The following is a 26,697-nucleotide window of genomic DNA, read 5'->3' as shown; positions in this document are numbered from 1 at the left end:
TAAAATCTACACAAAGTTTTATTGCAGTCATACAAGGGATACATCAAGGGTCAAATACAACAAATACTATGATGCAATTTTACATTTATTAAACTACAGTTCAAAGCACAAATTTACACATTCTAAATACACTAAACATCTAATGAAGTCACACTGGTCTCCCACTGACATTTGATATATCTGGGCGAAAGACAATAACTTTACAAGACTTTTCTAACAGGAATCCTTAGTATAAAAACTGTGTACTTGTATGTAAACTGTTGAAGAACCCAAGTGATGGGTTTCCATCTCCACTAAGTCATCCATTTTGTTGCATATTTAAACGCTCAGGGGTTGAATGAACTTGATTTTAAATTTGGACACCATTATCTAACCCTCCCACCCCCCGTGAATTGTAGCTGTAGCTTGTTTTGCCTGGTCCCCATTAGCTATTACTAATTTTTTTTCAAGTTTTGAAGAGAATGAATTGAATTCAAGATTGTTCCATTTCTTCCACACTGGAATGTTGACCAGACAAACTACAGACTTGCAACTGCAGGTCTAAATGAAGCGTTAATGCCTGTTTAAGCTGCAGTGGAAAAGCGGTCTTCTGGGCTCAGCTGAATGCATGAAGGCACAAAGAAGAAGTTCTTCATCAATGTGTCTGAAGCAATTCCAGCATCTTGCATCTCATCCCTGCAGCAGACAAGGATGAGAGTTGTAATAACATGTTACCATGTACAATGTCACATTAGAAGCATTTGCAGTCTGCTGCCCTGGGCAGGTTGGCCCCAGTCTCAGCAGCAGGGACAGCCATCCATGCGGGTGCTTGGCAGGGACAGGAAGGCCACAGTTCTGCACTGGCAGAAGCACAGGGCCATGGCTGCCTCAGTACTGGAACAGGTTCCCCAACTCTCACCATCTCCACAACAGCCTTACTGCCCTTCCTGCCTACAATGACAGTGCTAACAATGTACACAAGTTGCAATTACCAGTATTAGGAAAGCTCAGAGATTGACGTTGAACAGTGAAAGACTTGACAACTACCACTATGCTCACAGTCACCATTAGTTATTTTGCCTTCCTTTGCCAACCTTGAAGCAAAGCAGGCATGTTATCACAGCTCTGAGTTTAGTCTTAGCAAAGTCAGACAGCAGTAAAAAAACCCCGAACACCCATGAACTAAAAGGGCACCTTCTTGTACTCAGTTCCATCTTCCTGTATTCACCAACAAATACGATTTATATTTGGCTGTAAGCATACCCTCTGGAAGCGAAAACAATCTGGCCACTATCAAGACTATTTCCTTACCAGTCACTGAAAGACATCATGTAGTAAATCAGTGGCCTCTGATAGTCGTTAAAGGTAGACTGTTCACCTAAGGTACCAGAACCCATGTTATCAAAGATCAGCCAATCTCCAACGCTCAACTCAGGAAGAAGACAGTTTTCCACAATTTGATCAAGCTCATCACAGGATGGACCCCAAAGGCTGCTTGCAAACAGAGGCTCATCTTCCTTGTATTTCTGTATGGGAATGATCCAGGTAATTCAGGTGTCAGTTTACTGAGTAAGAAAATTTTCAAGTATACTTAAGGATAATTTTATAAATAATAGATAATTATATACATATGAAGAGTTAAACATATACAAAATATAAGGATAGTAAGGACTATCTCTGAAGAATATAGAAGGACTCACCTTGTGAACCTCTGGGATAGTATTCAGTTTCTCAGACAATTTACTTGCAAAAGAACCATAAACACCATCATTTATGTAATACGTAAATACTGGTTCATCATCATTCCTGGTTTGCTCCACTGGAAGTAAAAAAGAAGTAGTCTTGCATGCATTTTTGGTCATAAGTAGTCCTTCTGCAATCTAACTTAAGTCAACTGCTTTTCCTGACAAGGGTGTTCCATATATACTGGAATGGGAGAATTACGAGCAGAGTAATCTGTGTGAGACCAGATTATAACTTCAGTTACAATGTTAAGTGTGAGGTTTAATAAAATGAATACTTTCAGTAATAATCAGTTAAGAATATAAATCCAATTTCTCCTGTAGCAGAGAAGTGGCTGGCTCTATGGTATGCTTTGCTATGTTCTTCTAACACAGAACCTCCTAATACACGTTTGTAAAGCACCCAGTATAGGTTTAACCATTGAGAAGTCAAACCTAGTAAGGAAATAAGTGTTACATGAACATAATGAAGAAAGTGAGATTTACAGATAAGGTATGGTCAGAATCCCAAAGGCAGATTACAGTGCAAGTGTAAGGGAGTGGATTAAATGTGAACTGAGACAAACTAGTCCATCCTGACTAGAAGAGGGCGATTCTGTGCTGATTCATGACATGTAGAGGATAGATGTGACCCTTACCTCCAGAAGGAAGAAGTTTATCATACTCAACAGTCTTCTTTGCAATGATGTTAACTGCCAGTGTAAATGCAGATGAGACATAGTAACACCCGGGCTCTGCAATCACATTAACACCAGACTCCTTAGGAAAGTAGACATCCAGCAGTGGCCTGATGATGTGATTAACCTAGGAAATGGAAGCCAAAAGGTCAGACCAAAGAAACTCAGTTTACGTATGTATCAGATACAGACACATGTTCGGTCAGCAACAGCTCTAGCAAGCACACCACAGTCCTGCACTGCTCCTCTATTCTGAGAGGTGCCCTTACCACAGCTCCAAAATTTACAGAAGTGTTTAAAATACGGGTCGTTCTGCTAAACATCGAGCACCATGAGTCTGAGTACTGCACAGGCCCTCCTCCCAGACAAAGTGCAAGCTGTGGTACACGCAAGACTCCACAAGTAACTGTAAAATTTGTCCAGCACAACAGATAGTGCAAAATTACATAGGAATCCAGAAGAACAAGGAAAGGGCCTTTTTCCAATCAGTTCTGAATATTGTCATATGAGAACAGAATTATTTAATAGTGATGCTCAAATCTTCAGCCAGATATTTGAAGATTAGCAAGTATTCTGGACAAGTAACAGAACAGTTAAAACTAAGAAAGAAAAGCCCTGATTGCTGTTAGTAACCTTTCACTGAATCACTTTTGCTGTCCTACACTCAAGGAGTTTGTCTTGAAGACAACATAACAGTGTAAACAGGCTGTTCTGCTCTATGTGCCACTGCTTACTAAAGCTCCCATTTAGGCCAAAGCAAAGGCTAGCCAAAGCAAAGATAAAAGCAAGACTTTCAGTCTTCGGTTCTAAAGTAAAGTACCAGCAACTTTCCTACAGCAGCAATACAGTTTATGATCCAAAGCATGTTAAGCAATCCTGGCCCAAACCACAAAACAAAGTAACCAGTTGGACAACAACAGTCAACTGCCAAAGAGGTTGAATTGTTAAGGTGGCTTAGGATAGGAATTTAAGTGTGACATGTCCAAGTCAGCATTCACCCACTGTGAACAGGGACCTCCACAGACCGATTACACTACCCATGATAAAGAATATAAAACCAACTACTTGGATCTTATGAACTGGAACATAGGATTTAGACTAGGTTTCAGCTATCGATGTTAGCTGCAGTTTGAAGGTTAAACACTTAAACTTCCTAAATAAAAATGAGTTTCAACTTCCAGTACATCACATACCTCTTCCAGCTGAAGTTCTGAGCCTGTGAAGCCCCCACCAATGTCCAACATGTTCATCTTAAAGCCAAATTCTTCCTAAAATGCATAGGTAGAACATTGTAAGTACACAGACAACTGCAATTGTAAAAACCATTTTTTTGCTGCTCCTTACTGTGGTTGTTTTCTAGGTATTTATACTTCTGAACAGAGTACGGCTAGTCAGGGAGTAACAACACTATAAAAATTAGCATAGCTCCATTAAACCTAGTAGTAACAGCACTGGGATGTCAGCAGACGCTGGCTGCACAATTCAAGTCCCACAGCAACATCAGCTCGCATCTTGTGGCATTTGTTACATTCAGACAGTATTTGCTGAGCAGGATGGGGCATTCTGACAAAAGAACGTTTTAGGAATTTACAAATATGCATAATGCAAGTCTTTGGGAAGTGCTGATGTGACAAGACTGCTGCAATGAATTTGCACAAAGATCAGCGAGAACTTCAGTTCTGTTGTGTGTCACCAGTCACAGCTAATGCACCAACTGCACTAACAAGAGTAAAAAGACTTGCAGTCTCCTCCATTTAGTTTACAAGCTTCTCACTTACAGGAAGACAGATGTTCAGAGAAGGGATTTCTGAATTTTGCAATACAAGAAATAGAACATACAAGACTCACAAGAGTCATCTGAAGCATCCAATAAATCCATTCCTTTCCATCCAAATTTGGATAGCCGCGCCCCAAGATGACACCATTATTCCTTATGATGCTTAGTTATTAATCTGAGATTACATGCACCAAATCAGTGGTTATATCACAATAAATGCCAATGTACAAATCCTTAATATTTTAATATAACTTAAAAATGTCAATTCTGTATTTGCAGAACTGAGATTTGAATTTCAAAAGCCTTTACCAAAAGTGGGAAACTAATCTTTTATTTGGAAATAGCATACAAGGCTACTGCCTGCCAGTGGGACAACATTCATTAACCTTTGTCAAAAATTAGGGTTATGAAGTTTGTTTCACCTCTACCACATGTCTCACAATGCAGTACTTAGTCCCTCACTAGAAGTTCCATTCCCTACATTGATATATTTTGGAAATACTGTAATTTTCTTGTTAATGATTAGAACAGAATGGATCCTCTACTGCAGCAATTGCATGTGTGTATGGATCTACTTACAGCCATGTCAAACACACACCGAGCATCAGATATAGCATGAATGTACGTTTGCAGTTCCTTGCAAGAGCCTGAAACATGAAATCTGAAAGAAATAAAAACTCAGTTAATACACTGAATTGTGCAGCTTTCAGACTAAGCAAACTGCTCCATCTAAAGCAGCAATGGAAGCAACTCATTCCCAAGTGGCTCAAGACAAGCTTAGATGGTATACAGTAACCGTGCAGAGAATAAACTCACAATATTAATGCCTTCTAAGGCCTAAGTTGCTCTTAGTGTTAAGAATGCCCTACAACATTCTCACCTTTGAAAGGTTGAGTAAATTTGTTCTTAGTCTTCACTATCAAAGTGGTTAAGATTTGTTCTTGCCAATGCTAACACAGGATCTGTGTGCAATCTCCCCTCTCTTAACCTACTTTGTACTGCGTTGCCCGTATACCCTCTCCTGGGCTATCCATTTTCTTCTCAAAGCTAGGGCTGTCCTGTGCATACTATCTACTCTCTCCAACATTCAGGAGAGGGTGGGGTGTGTCTCACTGCATTCCTGTTCTGAAGCCTCTTCACCCAGGCCAGGTCTTTGTTCCACAGCAAGGCCCAACAGTGTGGTGAGTACGTCACCAGAAGCAGAGAAGTACTGATGCCCCCACAAGCTCCTGAATCCCCTCTGGCTCCTTGTGCAGAAGGTTTAAGTACTGCCATAATACTGGTAGTAACTGAGGTGCTAAAACAAGTGCTAACATTCCCATGGGCTTTCTAAAGACTAGTATGGTCTGCTGGTTCTGGACAGACCAAACACACCCATCTGAGCCACAATGCTCTCTACTCCAAGTCTATTTCTTTAAGCAATGCCATTTTGAGGCAAAAGTCACTTTTTAAGCTTACTTGCTTCAAAAACTTTATAGTACATTTATGCTTTAACATCAGTTTAAAGAATCGTTTCGATGTAAATCTGTTTGAAATCTTCACAACCTGACTTCCATTTAAAATACTTTTTATCTTGATAAACCCACCCTCTTTTACTTGTTTGGCTGCTTTCTCAAAACATTCACGAGTGTGCGATACATTAGTAGCTGAAGGCACATGAACAAAGACTTGCACATGCATTTTTGCCTCCATATAGTGAAATCTTATCAAACTTTAAAATATCACAGATCACTTGGAAGCTCTCAGAACACTAGGATTCATTCCTGCCATCTGCAAGTCAAAAACTTGGATCAGAGTATTTTGTCTTGATATGATCACAGAGTGACACAGGATCTAACTCTTAGAAAATCCAAGCCTACATTCATCTCAAAGTCCGTCCAAGCTATTCCATGCTATGCTAGCATTTATCTATTATGCTGTTTATTGCTTGAAAAATACAGATCAAATTACTATGGCAGTTCAAGAATATGGTTAGAAAATAGGAGAGGTTTCTAAACTTCACTTTTATGCTGACAGGAGAATTTCTGATACTCTATTTCGAATTGCTTTGATGTCTGTGATAATTACTTTGTTTCATGCTAGTTTTTGCTTGTATATTAGTGCTTTGCTTGCAAACAAAAGCTCATGATCCAAAAGTTTCATCGTTTTATTCTTTTTACCCTATATAATAGTGCCAAAGGGGGAAAAAGTTCTTTTGTATTCTACACCTTGGATATATCACACAAAAAACATCTGCTCAGCCAAGCAGAGAACAATAAAGTTACTCACTTGACACCAACTATTTGGACTCCCAACTCCTTAGCACATTCCATGAGGTGCCTACAGTTCTTCAGGCTGGTGCCAAACTTCATATTCATCTCCTCATCAGCAGTAATGTCTTCTGTGGCAATGTGCAGTAAGAGCCTAAGAGAAGGGGAAGATGATTGGGGCAGTTGGTTTACATCATCAGCACATGTGAAGCCTGAAGACTGTCAGAAGTGTGTTGATTATGTTGTCAGTACTCCGGCTCCATCGATGGATGAGTCAAAGGAACCTAATAAAAACAATCCTGTACAGAGAAAAAACTAGCAATTAGGGGCTAAAACATGGAGCCAACAAGGACAAGGGATTTCGAAATGCAGCAACTAAGACTCTTTTGTAGCAGCAAGAGTCTGTTGAGTGCTGTAATAAAAGAGAATGTTACCTTCTATAAAGTACACTTCCTCATAAACCTGTTAAGACTGTAATATGCTTTTCCCACCTGTCTTCCTTCCTAGCCCAAAGGAGAGCATGGAGATTCCCCTTCAGGCACAGTTGGGTATCAGGTGTGGTTAATCTCAGCAGAGACCACCAGGTGACACACTGAAAGCACACCTTGGCCACATCCCTCCACCTCCCTCCTGGCTGAGCACATGGGGATGGGGTGGGGGGATCAGCCTGTTCCCTGCTCCTTCTGCCAGGACACTTGTGGAGCAGGAAGGCACCGTGTATCATCTTTTACAGTCTTGTGCAGTGAGACAGCTACGCTGGCCTAACAGCTACAGCTTGACTTCTAAAAGCCCTTTCCAAACATCTCATGATGTTTTTAAAATTCATTTTTTAAGGCAAACCCCCCAACCCTAAGTTCTCACACAGGCAGCCCAGCAATCCTGCTTAATTTTCATTCAAACCACTTCATCTCAAGAAACTGTGGCCAGCCTCTCTGCTTCTCCACTAGCACAGACAATTCTGTTCAAAGCTGTAGTCAAACCATGTTTTGTAAAACACTTTGGAAAAGTGCTACATGTAACAAAAAGAGTCAAAAGTTAAACTCTAGAATGCAAAAAAAAAAAAAAAAATCCAAATACATAAGTAATACTGTGGTTTGTAACCTCAAAACATTCCTTAAAGACACCCAATGTTCAGTTTTATTGATGGGTTTTTATGGCATTATTGTAAGTGAGTCAAGATATTCTTCTCGTGCAAACCACCGAAAAAGTAAATCTGATTTTTAGAAATCTAGTGGGATTCTTCTTCCCAGGTTTCGGCAGTTAGTGCAGACCTGGAGCATGATGTGTGTGTTTGGGGTTTTTCAGTTTATTTTTAAGGAAGCATTGGTACTCGTAACAACAACCATGCCTCTACTAGAGCTCTTAGTACACCAGCAACCTTAGCAGTTAAATTCTCCCTGGAAAAAGCCAAAGGTATAAAGAAATGAAAGACTAAACACTGAGATTTTATTTTTCTTAAAAGAAAATTACATTCAACTTACTGAGACTTTCAAAGGCAGAAAACTTGATCATAAGAAGAGAGCCACCCATTACTGAGTTCAGTGCAGAAAGTTACAAGAGTTTTCAGAAAACCAGGAGAGTTACAGCTAAGCAGGATTTCCTCAGGCAAAGCACAATTAGATTCATCTACAAAAAGCCAACCTAGCTGTAACAACCACACACAGGAAGAACAAGGCTCTGTGAAGGCTCTGACTTTCTCAAACTATGGCCAAGGAAAAGAAAGAAGAAAATTCATAACTGTCACTTCAGCAAAGTGTTAATGACCCGAATAAGAAAATTCTAATAAAACAAGCAAATAAATCTCTACCCAGTAGGAGAGCTGGAGATCGGGTTTCTACAAAATTTAGATGGCAAACTGCAGAAATTGAGTTGCTTGCCCTTGGTAAACAAGAACTTTTTTAAATATTAGGTTATAGGATCCTCGAAAAGTAGTAACAAGTTTATGTTGGTTCTCTCCAGCTCAAAGTCCTTCATTCTCTCTCCCTGCTTTACAGTTTCTCTGGCTCAAGAAAAATCTGCATCTTCTGCTGTGGATGTTACAGCAAACATCTAAAGAGGCTGTTAGAGAACTAAATCAACGTAAAAACCTAACAAAACACTGAAAACACCAGTGATAACTGGTAGAACAGTAGTGACGTTAGAGACAGCTTTAGCATTACTAAGGCCTTCAGATGCACGGAGGATGACAAGGCCAGCATTTTACACACAGAATTATTTATTACACATAACATTCTTTGTACAGGAAGTACTCTCCAGTATGCAAAGCACTGATGGGCTTCCATGCGGATGAAGTGTAATTACCAGCAACAGCAATATTAACTCTTGAGGTAGTCTAAAGAATAATAGTAAAAAAGCAACCTAGGTGGGTTGAGCCGAGTCTCCAGATACCGAACTTGGTTGAATCTTCCCAATTCTACAACTACAGCCACAGTTTTGGGAGAAGACATGACACTTTACGGACCATCTAGAACAAGGGCCTTGTAAAGGATGTCAGGAATTCAGTTTCCTGGTACACTCCGATGGCATTTGTGGGAAGCTCTATCTCGTTAATCACTGGAAAGCACTGCAACATTCACTTAGGCTCTGATTCCACATTTCTTACAGGTGTGGCCACAGCCAAAGTATTCACATGTGAGGGACCTGATGCTTAATGACACGAGCACCAATCAGTCCAAAAGCGACGTGATGCATTGGCAGACATACAGTTCTCATTTAACAACCAGAACATCAGCTTTGGTCACTTCTCCACAGAAAGCACCAGGGCCAATACTGAAGTGACTGAAAATAGAACTGCCATCAAATTTCTCACTGTTAAATGGTGGGGAAATACCTGCAGGTGTATCTAATACACCTGCAGAGCGTGCCCAAACCTGATGGGACTCAATGCACATGCTCATTTGCTGATAGTCTCAGCCCTGACTTCAGCTGAAGCCACTAATACCCAGACTACCCTGCAAGAAAACACTGAAGCCACAACAGAGCAGGCAGATGTACTTGCAGGTAATGAGGTGCCAAGACTTCTGAACTTTAATCACTGGAACTTTTACCTGAAGATTGCCCTATGAAATAAAAATGCAAGATTTCTCCCAAAACAAGGGCTTCACTATCATATTAGGAAGACCCAGTAAGGAAAAAGTTGCAAAAAGCTATCTTCAAAGGAGACAGATAGAAGAGCAAATAGGTAGAAGTGAATTGCAATAAAGAAGCCATGTACCTTGCTTGCAGATCAAACCACCCAGAATACAGACAGAATTATGTTTCCCCCCACATAAGCAGCAAAGCCAGAATTTCAACACTTACTTAGCATGTGGATGGTTACGTGCAATTTTCTTCAGCTCAATATCATTGTCACAAGTCATGATGTTTATCCCAGCTTTCGCTGCATACTTTATCTGAGAAGCCTGCTTGCAAGGATTTGTATATATTATGTTTTCAGGAGAAATGCCCAAGTCTTGTACCAATGCCATTTCGGACTGAAAAAACAAGAGCATACCAGAGTTTGACACAGTCCAGTGCACTATCTTCACTGCATTTTTACTAGATGTGCTCTAGCACTGTACTAAGTTGTCAAATACACTAAAGAAAAAACTGTCCACTGCTTCTAGGGCAGAAGTATAGATTTTCAACAGCCAGTTACACAGGAGTTCACAATTTAAGTTATATTATTTATAACCATGACACTTCATACAAAAAAGCTGATTTTAAAACAGCAGATATATGGAAGAAAATAAGGCACACAGATACACAGAGAAGAAAAAACTTACTTTACTGGAACATGCAAATCCAACGCCAAGGGTTCCCAAAATTTCAAGTACACCTGGAGTAGAATTGCATCTTACAGGATAAAATGGTTTTATTGGTGCCATCACATTCTGCCATTGTATGTTATTCTTTACAAGCTTTCCAAGATCACCAACATAAAATGCTCTTTTTCCAGTCTAAAAAAAGAATAGGAAAATAAAACGTCTGAAATTGTGGGTTTGCTGTCAAAACATAAAAAACCCATGAAACCATCTTAAAGAATTATGTGCATTTTTTCACCTGCTCTTAACTTTTAAGTTTGACCTTGAACAATGCTTTTGTGTTTACTTTCACCTAGCAATTTGAACTAGTTAAAAAAACCAAAGAGAAAATAGAATACCTACCACTTCAGAGAAATTATGAATGTTATTTAGACAATATTCTGAGATTCCTGAATAAAAGATACTACTTAAATGCCAAATGCTGATTTTCTCTAAACACATTAGGTTACAAATCTCTTCCAGCTTTGTAGTTTCAGAAGTCTGCAACTTTTTGGAGGATGAAAATCCACTAGGACAAAAGCTTCCACAGACTGAAAATAATTTATAGCTTATTATACAAGGAATGAATTCTAATGCACTACCCATTATTTTAACAGGTAGCTAATAGGTCATTTTACTGAAAATTTGTTCGATAGTATTTTAATTCAGGAAGTCAAGTTTGAGACTGTTCTCCACATGTTGTGAAGCACGAAGTTCAACCAGAATTTGAAGAACTAAACTCAGTGTTTTAAGGTTGCAGAGTCAAGTACATAATCTTTAAGAAATGCACACTTTTGTTGTTAACAGCCCCCCTTGTGCATCTGCCACCATAGTCTTTCTCAATAGCAAGTCATGATATGGATGTAGTGGATTGAAATCCAAACAGATGATTCTCTTTGTTTACATTGTGCACTCAGTAAAATTCCTGTAAATGAATGGCCTACTGTATATCAACGACCACCACAAAACTCAATCTGAATTAAGACTGTACATCTAATGTTAATTCTAGCACTTGACTTTTGCAGATATGAAACTATGCTGTGGCTTATTGTATACAATGTCTTTATTTCTCTTTAAAAAAACACAAATAGAAATTCCATCGGGTGGAAGCATACTGACCCCCTGTACGGGTCACCAGCAGGAATGGGATCTGGAGCTTTAGATCCATGGCACAGGCCTCTACCCCTTGAGCTAAAGGAGTAAATGAAAGCAGCAGGAGGCAGCTATCCTCTGTGAGCCAGCCAGTGGTTGGAGACATGACATGTTGCCAGTAGTTTACCTATTTATTTGCTAGACAGAAAAAGAATATTAGGAATCAGGATTTGGGAACCCTACACCTGAGTTCAGAAGGCCATGGGATTTAGCTATTTGCTGTACTATAGTTGACCACTTGCATTTGAACATTAGTTCCGATAAACCAAGGGAAAAGTGAACAACTCATACGTATGGCATATTAAGGAGACAGGATTTGCTTAATAAACTTCTGTAAATCTCAGTCTTTGTACAACCTTGCCTATAAAACAAAGGCCACCACATCTTCCTGCCTCTTAAGAAGCGAGTGAAGCCTTATTCAATAAAACTAGTATTGTATACACAGAATTTTTAAGTTTCTTTCCAGTAGACTGCTAAACCTTAATAGCTTTTAGACCAGTTTAGTTTCTTGAAAGGAAAAAAGGTATCATCTCACAATATGCTTGTACCCGTTTTCAATGGAGAGAAGAGTCACGGGAAGATGCATAACCATACACCATGATGGACCACGGAAATGTTAAACATGGCTTTAAACTGGCTCAGCATATATATTTGTCTAAACTTTGGTATATTTTTAGGGCAACAGCAAAAAAAAAAAAAAAAAAAAAATTAACTCAGTGATATCCACTTGCCCAATTCCAGGTTCCTGGTCTAAACCCCACTGATCTCAAAAATCTCTTGAAACAATGAGGTGGGAACCTGTATTTTATTACATCAGCAATATTACTTTCCTGCTGGCCGCACTCAGGATGTAACAATTGCTGCCCAAACTTCCCCAAAAGAATTCAGCCCAAAGCAATCAAACAGCAAAAAATTAGAAGAGGAAACTACTTCATAATGTGAGTTTTAGCAACTATTCCTCTGTTGCTGTCAGGTCAGTGCTAGGTACCTTTACCTTAAGTTTGAAGACTTAAGAGAACTAAACAAGAAGATTTGGAAAACTTGTAAAAACAACTTACATGAGTGTGTTCATAAATACAGTTGTCAATAACATCTGCAAGAGTTGCTCCTTCATCCAACAGACCAATGGAGTAATTTGCATCCTCAAGAAATCCTTTCATCTCAGCCGTATTCCACAAAGCCGACAGTCATAAACCAAGAAACACAAGGGATGGGCTTCCAAGCCTTATATCCGGGTCCTTAAATTATGCAACAAACTGTAAAAGAAAACATAAATCAATGGGGAAAAGAGGCACAAAGCATACTATGCCACTATTTCAAAATTAAAAGGAGCTTTCTACATCTGATGTACCACAAACAGTAACACACACATCCCCCAGGTGAAAGATTTTTTTTACTTTGCTCACCCTCCATTTGCCAGGGAGAAGGATAGAGCAATTCTACTGAAGCCAAGAATAAACCAGAAGCTGCATACTTTAAATCTCATATGAACTTAAAGATGAATAAGAAACCACTGCTGCAAGGCTGTTCTTGAGAAGAATCCCAGATGATCTGCACACTGATCTGTTGAGCTTATGCAAACTATGAAAATACTGCTAGTGTAGCATACTTGTACAAACACCTCAGTTCAGCTATTCTTAAGAGCAGCCTCTTAAGTCACATGAGTATCCAAGTGTGCAACTGGAAAACTGAATACACTTCTGCATTTATTAAAGAAAACTTGTAGTTTATTGATTATATGTTAACATTGATATTTGTTAGATTCACATCTTTGTGTTAACATTCTGTTTCTTGTTTAGATGCTAATTCATAACCATTGCCTTCACGCATCGTATTTACTAGGCATTTATTTATTTTCTTGTTCTGGTCATAGGATTACCTACAATGCTTGGAAGTCTTCAGTAGAGGTTAAGAGAAAGATGTCACTAGCTAGAAATTGTTTTAAAAGTGACAATCTCAGTGAGCGTAACTGGTGTTAAAAAGTAACAGTTTTAACCCAGCCTTCTTTGCATCTTGTTTATCCTTAGTCCTTCACTGCAAATCAGATGTTTATAAGCAGTGTTTTCCAAAAGACAACCTGAATCAGTGAAGTCCCTAGACAGAAAACATTGTGAAATATACAGTCTTAGAATACGGATTAAATAGTTGGTCTCAAGTAAAAATCAGACAGCAGAAAACCAACAACAGCTGATTATATACCTTCATCAGCCCTACTTGATGAATACAACAATCTGCAGTTTACATTCCATTACAGTTGCAGGTCCTGTTTAAAAGCAGTTTATTAGTTTATAGCAACCAACTGACCAGGCTTCCTTTGTTTCAACCGTCACTTTATGACTAACACAACTGACCCAAACCAGCTGGCTAACCCCATTCCTGCCTTACACAAACGCCCAAGACTCTAATCCCTCAGCAGAAGTTGTATAGTATGTGTAAAAAAAGGCAGTTTTCTAAAGTAACAATTATTTTTCTAATGAAATGTATTGATAGAATCCAGAAGGTAAAACAAAAAAGCTTCACTAAGACTCTCAAAATGAGTAAGACAATTTTGGCTTCAAATAGTCACAAGCCCATGGTATTAACACTGTCTCATGTTTCTTCCACCACCTCCTTACAGTACAAAAATAAAATCCACAATTTGCAACATAAGTTTGGTTAACATGGTTAATAATATGAACAAAGTTACTTTTGCTCAAGCTAATACTAAGACAACTGAGCAGCAGTTGCTCCTGCTTGTCATTACACCAAGTAAAAGGGAAAAGAGCCAGCGGTTTTGTGTGCTTTCTGTGTAACTCAAGTATGCCACCTATGTTTCTTACAAGAAGCACTTACTGCCAGGTGAATTTAACTCTGGCAAGCAAGCATTTTCAGTTCTATCCAGAAGCTGAATGATAACAGACAAGTATGTTGAGTAAGACCATAACTTGTCTCACACATACGGTGAGTCATACGCTTATTTAAGTGAATCCTGAAGATTCAAAGCAGTCATGAAAGAGCAAGATAATTATCACATTGATGTAAGGATTTAAGTAAATTACAATTATAAAAACAATGAATAGCGGTAGACACTGTAATAACCAGGAAAAATGTCTTCAGCCAGCCACATCTAAATTTAAGTTTGTGAGCAACAGCTAAAACTCCTTAATAAAACCCACCAGCAAACAAAAGACCAGCTTGTGAACCAACTTTGGCTTAGAATCAGTGAAACAAGAATGAACACCACATCATGTTTCTGTAGTTACTGTCACCCTCTGAACAGGTACTTCATCAGTATCCTTGATTTGCCAGCTGATTAGCACAAAGTCCTCAACACGTTCACCTCCATAAAATATCCATGATTTCCAGGAGCAGAATACCAAAAAGGGTTTGGTTTGGATATTTTTTTTTTCCCCTGGAAAGAAAAGCTGCAGTGTTGTACTGAAAATTTGATATAGTTCTGGAGTATTCAAAACAAAGATCAAAAGAAGAAAAATCTAACAGCAAAGTTTAATTCTTTTAGCATAAATTTCTTTATGCTATGACTTAAACAGCCTAATGTTTAAGTTTTAAAAGTACTTTATGCATCCTCAAACTTGCTGGTTGTATAATAAACGCATTAAACTTCCCTTCTACAGTAATAGCTCTTCTGTTGTCTTCTTGCAAGAAAAGTAATACCCAAAGAGAGGAATAAATAAACCAACCATGGTGCACACACACGAGAGCAAAGTAATTTCCACGTTCAGCAGATTATTAAATGTAGCAGATCCATTAACCAAAACTCACAAGTTCTTAATCCTTTTGTAACAGAGAGGTGTTAAAGGAAAAATTTCAAGTTTCTGCTGCATCTAAATCCATAGCATCTTTAGGACAAATCGAATCTGCCCTAGGACTTTGGCAGAAGTTCAACAAAACTCGGTGGCAACATTTTGACACAGTAACTCTGTAGGGGATAAGTTTCCATGGTCCAGTTCCTCTTTCCTCCTCCTGACAACACCCAAGCAGTAAATACTGCAATACCTGCAACTGAACACATGCAAGAAGTGACTGTGCTGGCAGACACCTCATATCTGAGCTTCAAGTTGGACAAAAGCTGCCTTTCTGATCGTAAGCTTGCAGTTCCCTGACACGGTACAAACCTGTTAAACAGCCTGAAGGCAAAACTGAAGCCTTTTAAGGATTTACCATATATACAAGGGTACCACTTCGATTTTAAAGTTTTGGTGGGTTTGGGGTTTTTTGTACTACAAGCCACTTCCTATCATCTGAAGCATGCAGATTGTCAAGAGTCCCTTCCACTTACTGAATGCACGCCTCTGATCAATGTGCCTTGCTGAGAGGTCCCAGTACACCCAATGGAACCAGTCACAGCACCGAGTAGGTTTTTAGATTCGGGAGACACACACCCCCCCTGCAGGCTAGTTGCTTGTGCCTCGTATTTCAAATGAGGAAGCTGGATCTAGACAACAGCTAGGCTTTTTTTACTTCCAGTTTTGTTGTTCATCTGAGTTACACTGGAGTGTAATTTTGAAGTACTCTTAAAAGAAAGTTTTTTTCATAGTTAATGACTGTGATATATAGCTTTCAAACAGAGATGGTGTAGAAGAATGCTTTCCCCCAAAAGCTGCCCTTTTACTTTTGGGGAGATCCCAAGTGGGAGAACTGTTTTAAGCGAAGCATGGGGGAAGGCCTCTTTACCACTAACTACTCTCCAAAAACAACAACAAAAAGGACACTTATCTGGTAAATTAGCTTCGATGAAGGTTATTTCCTAAAACAGTTTTGTCCTGTAGTTCATTCATCCAAAAGTATCTTATGGTCAAGAGGCAGAAATGAAAAGGAATATGCTAGTACAGACTTAATAAAATAGCTTACAGCAAACCACAAACAACCTAGTATAACCTCACCCAGGCTGCTGTAGAGCAACTGCTTTTTCTAAGCATGTCCACAGCATCTAAGCTTTTTCCTTTAGCAAAATTCATCTAGTAAAAGAAAAAAAAAAAAAAAAAAAAAAAACACAAAAAACCACTAACATTAGCCTGTCTTTGGAGTCACAGCCCATTTCTCTCCAGTTTCTCCTGCTCTGGAAGAAATTACATCTTTTCAGTCTTGTTGAGAACATTCTACAAAGAGAAAACTGCAATTCTTACCAGCACTGCTATAGCACCCCCAGAAAACAGTGCATACGTGAGAAATGCTTCTTTAAGGGGGTAATTAATACCTGCAGAAGGATTTGGGATTGTGCTATAACCTTACTCTGTTCTGACTGCCCCACCTCCTGAGGGGGGAGGAGAATCAATGATAAAGTTTGTGAAAGATCAAATAAATACATACAGAAGGAAATTGAGAGGATGGTTTAAGACTTCTGTACCTGTAAGACGAGTCAGAAATCATTACAGTACAGAGTTCAGTTCTTGCTGGAAGTGCTGACTTGCTGCAAGTCATGATTTGACAGACTTAGTGTGGTAACACCACCCATTTTACCACCTGAAATATTAGTCTGCACAACGCTCCAGGACATACAATTTTAGGGCAAACAAAAGCTGTCAAGTGGTATGAGACTTCTACATAGGCATGCAATTGCTTTCTTTGAAGTAAGAGTTAGTTCCTCAGGCTCTTTAGGGTTTAACACAATGACTTCCCAGATGAAGAACTTGAAGATAAAAGCTTACATATTTAAACATGGCAATTAATGCAGAGATCTGGAATAGAAGAAAATGAAAATGCTCTGAAAAGTGACTAACAAAACACGTACTTGTTATATGCAAGCGTCTATAACAAACAATTTTCAACGTTTCTCTTTACATTGTCAGATTTATATATTGTTTGGCCTGAAAGAAACCCCACACCTTTGAGGTTTGGTTCTTTCATTAAAATTTCCTCTGCAAAAAGCAGTCTCTACAAACTGAATGAACTCCCAATAATGTCTTTCAACTATCTGTCTTAGGGAAAATATTTACAAGAGTAACAATTACACTGATGCAAAAATCATGAAGAGGTAAAATACATTCATCTCACATTCCTAAAAGTACTGATTCTTCGGGGAAAAAAGATCAAGAAAGTAGAAGCATTCTGTCACTAACATTGGCAATTAAGTACAGAACAAGTATACTAGAAGCGTAAAAACACCGGTCCTCTGTTTTCAGCTCAGGAAATGACTACTTATAATGGGAATATCTTTAATCCAAGATGCCATTTCACCAACTTACATCCTTATCATTGTTAGCTGAATACAGCCACTACCCAACTGAAAATGCTGAAGTAAGTGTCTTTATTCACAATGGCAGTGGACATTTTGCATTACCCCCGTTGCCTCTGAGTACAAATCCACTGAGGGTCATAGAGTACCTGTACAGTTCAAGTTAGTTGCATCCTACCATTCTCTCAGGAGTATTCCACACAGTTAAATAAGCAATGTAACAAGAGCATCTCTGCTTAAGTGAGCAAGCAAAGGGGGCAGATACTAACAAATGATGCCCCACCTGACATCTTCTACAGCAGCCATGCCTTCAAGAACCTCCTGCTGTTTTCTTGAAGTTTGAATACATTATTCAAAGCCAATAAGCTAGCAAAGCTTACAAAAATGAGTGGTGTTGTAAGTGCATGGACAGTTCTGTGGTACCATCTCAGCACTTCTTCATGACAGCGCAAGCAGTTACTTCCCTATCCTCTTACTTGCTTACTCAATGTTGGCCTCCCCATTGCCCTCCTATTCCCCGATTGCCACCCAGTCCCATTTAGAAAAAGTCAAGAGAGACTGAAAGGCTACCCAGTCCAGGTAACTACTGCTTCCACTTGGGAGAGAAAGGGCTGATTAATAGACAGATTCCAATAGCAATTCCCTCAATTTCTTATCAATCAGATGTGACAATAAATAGATTTTAAAAGGAGCAAGACTTCAGGCCACAGTTGCCAGACTGCTCAGGAAGCCAGAGCCTGAAAAGAAATCCCATGTTCTTCCTTGGCCACTGTAACGCAAGAATAAAAGTGTGAGGGAGAGAATTATAAAAAGGAAGCAAGTTTAGTGGGAATGTACATCTTCAGACGAAGATTTTTATTTGAGTTCCATTGGAACACAACAATATGGAAATGTATTTAAAAGCTCAATTGATCTCTTTCCTTATTAAATCACTTTGCAAGCCAAACAGGACTCAAACTACCAATTAGCTGGCTAACTTACATCTGAGCTGTGTTTGAGGCAATTACCTGTGCTTCAGCACACCAAAACAGGTACTGACAGACACTTGCAGACTACTGCTACCTACATCACTACTACATTCAATACTGAACTACTTATATTTGCATACAGCATATTATTACTGAACACATAATAGATCCAAGCTCAAAATAACCATGCAGCTCATCTGAACATTCAGCTACAAACACAGCAAATCCAGCGATATTTCCATTCTAGGATAAGCTATATCTTGCACTATTTGCCACAGCATGTTTAGGGAAAAAACAATCTCAATGAAGGTAGTAGAACAGCTGCCTTCTTAAGGAGAAAAACTCCGGTCGAAGCCAAAATTCCTTTGGAACAGTTTTAGAAATTAAAATGCATTTATAGTGCCTTCAGATTTCCTACTTTATTAACTCCCTCCTCCTAACAAGTCTTCTGCCTTTCTTATCTTTTTACTACTTCACTTTATTCCTGCTGAAGTGTAAAACATCATGCAGGAGTTCTACCCACATACAAGAGTGAGCTGAAACTCAGAAACCGAACAAGAGAAACAACTTTCTTGGATCTTTTGCTTATAAAAATTATGTGACACAAAATAACAGTGATATTCAGAGAATTTTCAGTGTTAACTGTATTCACTTTAACAGAGCAGTCATCTACATAGAACCAGATATATATGTGGTTAATTCAGTAAGTTTCAAACAAAACAAAAAAAGAACATAACCTCTGGAGATCAAGCTGGTTTATCATGATAAACCAAGTCCTTCCCTTACTGCAGTATTTTCAAAGAATAAACATCTATATTAAGTACCTTATTGGGAAACATACCAACGCAACTGGCATTTGGACTCTTTGTGGTCTTTAAAAGGTACCTGGCTCAGATACACTTAACCATTCTCATTCAAGTTTTACATTAAAAACCATTATATAATTTATAGGTACTAAGCCAAACAAAAATGCCTTCAGCTAGACAAGAAAAAAAGTAATACTATATAAAATCAGCTTAACTCAGATATTATAAATGCATTTAAGGCTCTTGTTAAAACCACATAAAGCTATTGTTTTATGTTAACAGAAGAGGATAACCACACACATTCCAGAGTTTTCTGTGCTCCTTAAGACAGCTATGTGCACTCATTTGTTTCCAGTTATCATGGGTCTTGTTTCTCTTTAATAATTGTCTCTTAAACATGCAAAGGCATTTAAATTGGTACACGATTTCCATCCAACACAATTCCACATTCTACTGCAGCTCAACTACAACTATTTGTGGAAGTGGATACTAATTAGCAAATAATGGAGACAGGCATTTGGGAAGGCACACCCTTCATGATCAGCATTAGTTACTGTTTACAATAGCAGATCTTAACTATTTCAGTATAAAATACCCTAAGAAATCACACAGCAAATAATGATTTGATGTTAACATTCATGCAGCGTCAATTCACGAATTCAGAATTATCACTGAGAGACTGAAGTTACAGCATTTTATTTTAGGATTTCTGCAGCAAACAGCCCTAATTGAGAAAAATAACTCTATTTAACAAAGTTTACTCAAGTATGTTGAAGTCTCTCAGAAATTCATCATATAGCTCTGTTGAGAAAAGTATTATTTGAGTAAAAATTATAGTTCCCACTCAAATGAAAGCCACACATAATATGCATGCCACTATTTTCAATTTTGATTATCTACATCAAGACAGTTATCCTTGCTTATCAAAAAGCCAACACATGCTGATTGTATTTTTGGAAGAGCTTATCCTCCTGCATACAGATGAAAAGGGAAAGGTACTTACATGGACAAGTTAGGAGATGGAACCCTACTATCATCAGCTAGGTTCCCAAGGTGGCTCAGCGTTGAAGTCGAACTGTTCTCTATAAAGCACTTCTCCTAAGCCCTCTGGATAGTTGTAAACTTGATCAGAGATTTTGCCCTGTAGGAGAAAATACATACAAAAATAAATTTCACAGCCAGAATAAGATAAAAGCTTTATCTGACAACTTGTAACAAATGCTTTTTCAGTAGTGCTTTTAAGGAGGCTTGCAACATCCCACCATGAAAGTTCATAATCACATAAAATGCTCAGTTTTCAAGAGTGAATGTGAACTCTGAGCCAGATCAAGTCAGATGTATGAAGAACTGCTAAAACACATGAATTAGGCACATGAAAGTGCTTGTTTGTACTGATCTTTCAAAGTCTGAACTGGAAGAATTTCAAAGAGCTCTACATGATCCTGCTTTAGGGTAATATGCCTTAATACCGGACTACCCTCCCAGAAATGTTTTTAACCCTGTAACCACTGTGGTTCTTCCCCTCCCCACTTCCTTTCTATTTTAGAATTCCCTTGCCATGTTCTTTCTTCCTCTGCTGTGAATGAACACACCATGTGGGTGAAAAAGCTATGTGGGTGAAAAATAGTGCTTTATATAGTGAAACTGAACACCATACAGACAAATCCAGAGACAAGCAAGACAGTGAAAAGAAAGAAACTTATGCTTGCCTTCAGGAATGAGGAAACATTTCAGCTGGCCCTTAAGGGCTATTACATGCAACACCAAAGCAGTATTTTAAAGTACAAAGCTAACTTGCTCAAATGAAGGTAAAACAATCACTCAGAACAGTCCAATGAACATAAAGAGCAGCCAAGAAAACATTAACCAGCCCTGTTGAATAGTTATTTCTTCTAAAAGAAACTGACATTTTCATGGAATCAAATACAGTACAGAACTGGTCATGTGTAAACCCAGCACACAACAAAGTTTCTACAAAATCACTGTGGTCTATGGCATGAAAAGTACCAACTATTGAAGAAATAAATCTTTGCTGCTCTCATTATTTAAATGAGACTACATGTGCTGTCTACAAAAAACGGCTTCTGGGAATCACCTAACTCAAATGATCATCTTTTCAACCACATTACAGTTAAGCAAGCTGCTGAAGTCTATTTTTCCATTTGTTCTTGCTATTAGAAAACTAAACAAGTGTACGCCTTAAAGTACTGAATTACAGAGTGAATGCAATTCCATAGAGCAAACTCTTCAGCTTTACCACATAAATTAACATTTGGAAGCATATAACATTAAAAATAAACCTCAGTGCTTCAAAATTAATTGAGATATTAAGGAATTTTGCCAGCTAGAATTAGTGTAGGTCAGTGTTTTATCTCCCACTAAAGCCAGTAATATTTAGTTCTCAGAGCATGCACACATTTGAAGTTGGCAACACTTCCTTGTGTAAAATAACTAGTAGCTCCCCTATTTTCTAGTGCTATTCTGATTATATGCAAGAACTCATACAAATTTTCCAGTGATGGTGAATTAAGTTTACCTTCCCAGCAAAAGAAGTGGTTAAAAACAGGTGCTCCTAGGGTGAATGCATGACCTTCAGTACAAAAGCTTAAAAAGCCATGCTCCAGACAAATATCACCTGCCGTACTATTCCAGCAAATATTCTCACGTCGCAAGAACAAAGTGTGCAGTGAAAGTTCCTGTGGAGCTGGAATGAAATCTGATCATTTTCTGTGGCAATTGTCAACTATAAGCTGTGCCGAGTTCTAACTGCCCTTCAGAATTTCTTTTAAATGAGATTTATCTGAAGGATCTACAGAAACGTATAGAAAATAGTCTGACTGCCTTCTTTCATGTAGATTTGCCAATATTAAATATCCAGAGAGGAAAACTGTATGATTTGAGCCTTTCAAATCACAGTCATTTTACCCTGCTTTACCCAGAGCAAAGAGTTGGTTTGCTGTACTGCAGCAGAGCAGGACTACCATTTTAAGCACAAGTGTGTTAGATGTCCATAACCTGTATGGACAAACCCAATCTGAGAAAAATAGCTTATGTGAGCGGCCACAATGAAGTGTTCATTGCTTAAGGGCCTTAGTTATAAACGCATCCTTGCTGAACAGCAAGCTTTGAGCTGCAGGAATAATTGACAAGGCAGCTTCACCTTTTAATACTCAAGTGACACCTATATGTATGTATTTATGTATCATCTATTAGTATACTCTACTAGCAGGTGCCTCAAGTTTGACGGCAGCTCGACCAGACATGCTGTACTTCGTACATGAATAGTAACAGGGCCCTGAGGAAGAAAATAACCCCCCAGTCACCCACAGCACATAGTTTTGCCAGACCAACTGCATCTCCAGCAAGCCCTAGGAGCGCCAGTTAGGGCCAGGCTCCCTCAGCTCCCCATGTCTGATGCAGACAGACCTGCAAAACCGGGCACTGATTCATTTTCTTTGAGAAACTCATCCACTGTACCTCTCCATTTCTGAGGAGAGCCTTTAGTGACCCAAGCTTAAAATATTCATGACACAACCCCTAAAAATCTAGCAATATGATGACCTTGCACATTTATACCAACTGACAGACTTGGAGGCACCAAAGTTACTCTGGTACTCAAAAATTCCAGCTATTCTTCTGTTACAATAGGCCTTTTCCAGATAGTGGCCAGGGCGTTGTGGCAAGAGGGTCCGCAAGGGAAAGCAGGTCCTGAAGGAAGCACAGGTCCCTGGGGAATTCTCCTATCAACCACACATTTGCTCCTGTGCTACATCAATGGTATTTTGAACTGAAATATGCCATTATATCCAAATTAGTCCATTACACAATTAAGCCTCCCTTTCAGGAAGGGACAGTCTTAATTCCTTCCCAGAGCACTCTGTCTTTCCTTTAATTGGAGAGATGGAATCATTTCCAGACCATACAGCACAGCATTGCTGCAAACACACACCTGCACCAGCCTTCCAACACAGGGAGCGGAGAGGCACAAGCTGCTTGCCTGGGGGCAGGCTGCAGTGCTGAAAGGCAGTAAGCCCACCTCTTGCCTCCAATAAGACTGTCCCCATGGGAGAAACATTCCCATTGCTGCTCACCACCAAACAACACCCTCCCCCTCCCAAAGTCCTGTCAAGACCCCTCTCTTTCTGAGATTTAACAAGCTTCCCCCTGAGCTGAAGGCCCGGTGGGAGGGATGGGGGCAGCAGGACAGCCTGCAGCAGGCAGGGCAGGGAGCTCAACACAGCCTGAAGCACACGGGGAGGGGGCTGCCATGTCGCAAGCATCAGCCACGGCGGCAGCAGCATTGTTCACACGGTGACAGGAAGGAAAGAACTAGACTGGACCAGTCCAGACTGGAACAAACCCCTCCTACCATCACCATTATTCACAACCCCCCACCTCCCCCCCAACACTGCTGCCTCCTGCATTTATCCAGGGAAGAATAGCGGGCAAGCGCAGTGTCCTCAGAGCCAAAAATCCCACAGTCAGGGTGAGGGCACAAGTGGGGCAGCATTCCCACCCCAACCCACCGCCACGCTGGAGCCGCACGTCTGGCTGGGAGGGCTGGCAGGTCTAACTTGCTTTATTGGACACCACACGATGTCTTCATTCAGGGGGGCTACATTCCACTGGAACTACACGATCAAATCCCGCTCAGCCACCAGAGACTGCTGCAGAGGTCTGAAACGCAGTGCTTCTCCTGCCTACTGCACGTGTCGGCTGTGCAGGATTTTGCACTGCAGGAGATGCACTTCAGGAAGGCTCAAAAGATGATTTAAATTCACTTTTCTTCCCTCCTCACCACAACCGGGGTCCCCCCAGGACAGACACACATTCTTGGGCTCTGAATGAGCCCATACTGTTGACTGGAAAAGACCTGCAGTTGCTGTCTAGTAAGGAGCCATAACAGCATCCTCCTGGGCCATGCCAGCCACGTTGCTGCTTTTGCACTGCACCCCTTACACATGCGCGAGCCCCCTGCTCCCACACCATACTTGCAGCTCTTTTACAACCAGTAAACAGGCACCTCCGCTGACCTCCCACCAAAGAGGAAGCGACACCGCAGCAAGCACACACACGCTCAGGATACCCTGAGATCCAGGTGTACATGCTTTACACACACACAGCCAGCAGCTGAGCAGCGACTGGACCTTTTTCTCCATACTTTCTGAAAGCCATCAGTACAGCAGTGGCTGACTGGACCACAAGGACTGGTGGAGGCAGCCAAGCCAAGGAGGCTGAGGCTTAACAAAGAGACTTCCAGAAGGACTGGCAGCACCAAACCTGCTGCTGCTACACTAATACACTGACCAAAGGGAGAGGTGAAAACGTGTCCTTGAGATGACCAGCAAACACCCCCAGCAAAGGGAGGAGACTTATAACAGGAGGGAAGGGCTTCACTTCCCATAGGCTGGAGGACCCCTGACCCCATTGCGTGAAGGTAATTTGCCCTGTCATCCCAGCACTGATCCCGGAAAGCGTCACTTGTGCAATGCCCTCACCGCTTGTGAAGTGCCTTGACAGCTCACGCTGCTGTCCTGATCCATGGTGTGCTCCCCTGTCCACCGTGCCGAGGGGGACGGGGTGAGGCCTCGTGTGGGCACCGCTCAGGTGAGGGGCAAAGACGAGCGTGACAGCAGGAGCCCGGATGGATAGTCACAGTCACACAACATGGCCTCTGAGAAGCAGGCAAGGAGACGCCGCAGTCGTGCCACAAGCACTTCTCCAGCCTTTCTACCCCTGACACCCGGGCCAGCCCTGAAGCATGCCACACTGCCGCTCCCCCCGGGCCTCGGGGAGCATCCTGCGGGCCGGTGCACCCAAGGGATGGGGTCTGCCGGGACCCGCACGGGAGCTCCCGAGGCCGGCAGCTGCCACAGGGCACGGTGACGGCATACCGAGGTCCGGAGCAGCCCCTCTCCTTGAGGGGTCCAGGCGAGGACGCCCCTCACCTCCTCCGCAGGAAGAAGCGCACTGCGAGAGGTAGCAACGCCCGGCGAGAACGGGTGTCCCGCGGCGGGGCACTGCCCGGCTGCTGAGGGGGAAAGACACCACACAGCCCCCCTCCGCAGGAATCCGCCATGTTAGGGCGGCCGCCGAGCCCCCTTTCCCCGCGGAGCCGGCGGCCCCAACGCCTTCCCGTGTTCTGCGGGGCTGGGGGAGAAGGGCGAGCAGCGGCCCCAGCACAGCCCTCGCCCCGGTTCCCGGCCTCCCGCTCCCGCCTCGCCGCCTCTCTCACGAAGCCTGTCCGCCATATTAGCGTGGCGGCCGCTGACCCCCTTCGCCCGCAGCCACCGACACACTCCGGGGCACAGCGGGCCCCGGCGCCCGCCCGCTCCCCCCCCAGGCGGCGGCCCCGCATCGCCCGGCGCCTCGCTGCGCGCCGGAGAAGAGGGGGAGCCTCGGCTCTGACTCATGCTGCCGCTCTCCAGCTGCCGCCGCCGGTGGCAGCCGGTCTCGCCCCACGCCGCCGGGCGGAGAAAGGGCAGCAGGAGGAACCGGCCTCATCCCCATCCCCCTCCCCCTCCCCGCCCGGTACCGCCACGGCGGCCGGTGGCAGCGCTGCCCGCCGGCTGCCCCTCCCGGCTGCTGCGGCCACCGCTCCCCTTCCCCGCCTTGCGCTGGGGGAACCATGGCCTGTCCCGCCCCAAGCCCCGGGGAGCGGAGAGCTCCTCCACTGCCTCCCGCCGCCGGTGTCAAAGGACACCCCGGCCCGCTCCGGAGCTCAGGGTGGGCGTCGCCGCCCCTTCCTTCCCTCCCTCCCGCCCGCCGCCTCCCCCCGCGGAGCGAGCCGCGGCCCGGCGCGGACCCCGGCAGCGGTACTCACGTGAGATAACGGCCCGAAAGATTTGGTAAATCGTCTTCTCTTTTTAGGCGGAATTTTTAAAGAGGGATGTGGGAACCTACAGCAGAAATACAGGCGGCGGCAGCGGCGCCTTCCAGGGCCATAGGCTGCGGGGGCGACCGACTGGGGAAGCGCAGCGCAGCGCTCGGACGAGAGGGCACAGACACGGAGAGACAGAGCCGGAGCGGGCCGGGGGCGCGGGGCTGCGGCAGCTGGGCACAGCGGCGGGAGCGCGGCCACCGGGCTGCGAGGCGAGCGGCGGTGCGAGGAGAAGGGGGCCGCGGCGGCAACGCTCTTATAGGGCGGGCGGGCGGGGAGGGACCCGGCGCCACGCGTCACCGCACCGCGGGCGGGAGGCGCTGCCGCCGAAACCAGCCCTCCGGCGGCAGCGGACCGGGCATGCGCCGAGTGCCGCCGGCGGGAAGCAGGGCACAGCCGCCGGCCCCGCTGCGCCGCGCCCCGCCGCCCAAGATGGAGGCATCGCGGCGGTCACCGGGCCGGGCCAAGCGCAGGTGCGGGCGGGGTTGGGCCCCGGGGATGCGACGCGAC

The 26,697-nt window shown here is 42.3% G+C and overlaps 1 protein-coding gene across 2 annotated transcripts; it reads right to left on the bottom strand.

The window, feature by feature from the left end:
* AZIN1 (antizyme inhibitor 1) lies at window positions 1-26,483 on the bottom strand. 2 transcript variants are annotated; one of them, XM_030510395.1, is made up of 12 exons: window positions 26,131-26,483; window positions 20,311-20,448; window positions 12,417-12,614; window positions 10,189-10,362; window positions 9,725-9,897; window positions 6,444-6,578; window positions 4,755-4,836; window positions 3,592-3,666; window positions 2,360-2,525; window positions 1,680-1,798; window positions 1,291-1,505; window positions 1-675 (listed from the first exon to the last, which is right to left on the bottom strand). In XM_030510395.1, the coding sequence occupies exons 3-12, from the start codon at window positions 12,516-12,518 to the stop codon at window positions 564-566; spliced, it is 1,353 nt and encodes a 450-aa protein (XP_030366255.1). In that variant the 5' UTR covers window positions 12,519-12,614; window positions 20,311-20,448; window positions 26,131-26,483; the 3' UTR covers window positions 1-563. The 2 variants fall into 2 exon arrangements, with proteins under 2 accessions (XP_030366255.1, XP_030366263.1); XM_030510403.1 differs by lacking the exons at window positions 20,311-20,448; window positions 26,131-26,483 and adding an exon at window positions 14,514-14,790 and having other exon boundaries at window positions 65-675.
* Window positions 26,484-26,697: the final 214 nt, after the last annotated feature.

The sequence above is a fragment of the Strigops habroptila genome, chromosome 1 (assembly GCF_004027225.2).
Source record: "Strigops habroptila isolate Jane chromosome 1, bStrHab1.2.pri, whole genome shotgun sequence".
Lineage (NCBI taxonomy): Eukaryota > Metazoa > Chordata > Aves > Psittaciformes > Psittacidae > Strigops > Strigops habroptila.
The sequence above is the reverse complement of the archived record's forward strand: the minus strand, read 5'-3'. Positions and strand labels throughout refer to the sequence as shown.

Bases quoted from the DNA above. Each gene is read 5' to 3' on its own strand.
- AZIN1 (XM_030510395.1), bottom strand. From the start codon at position 12,518: ATGAAAGGATTTCTTGAGGATGCAAATTACTCCATTGGTCTGTTGGAT. The intron at 2,526-3,591 runs GTATGTGATGTA...TCCATTTCCTAG, and splicing joins CAGAACTTCAGCTGGAAGAG to GTTAATCACATCATCAGGCC. The intron at 676-1,290 runs GTAAGGAAATAG...TGTCTGCTGCAG, and splicing joins ATGATGTCTTTCAGTGACTG to GGATGAGATGCAAGATGCTG.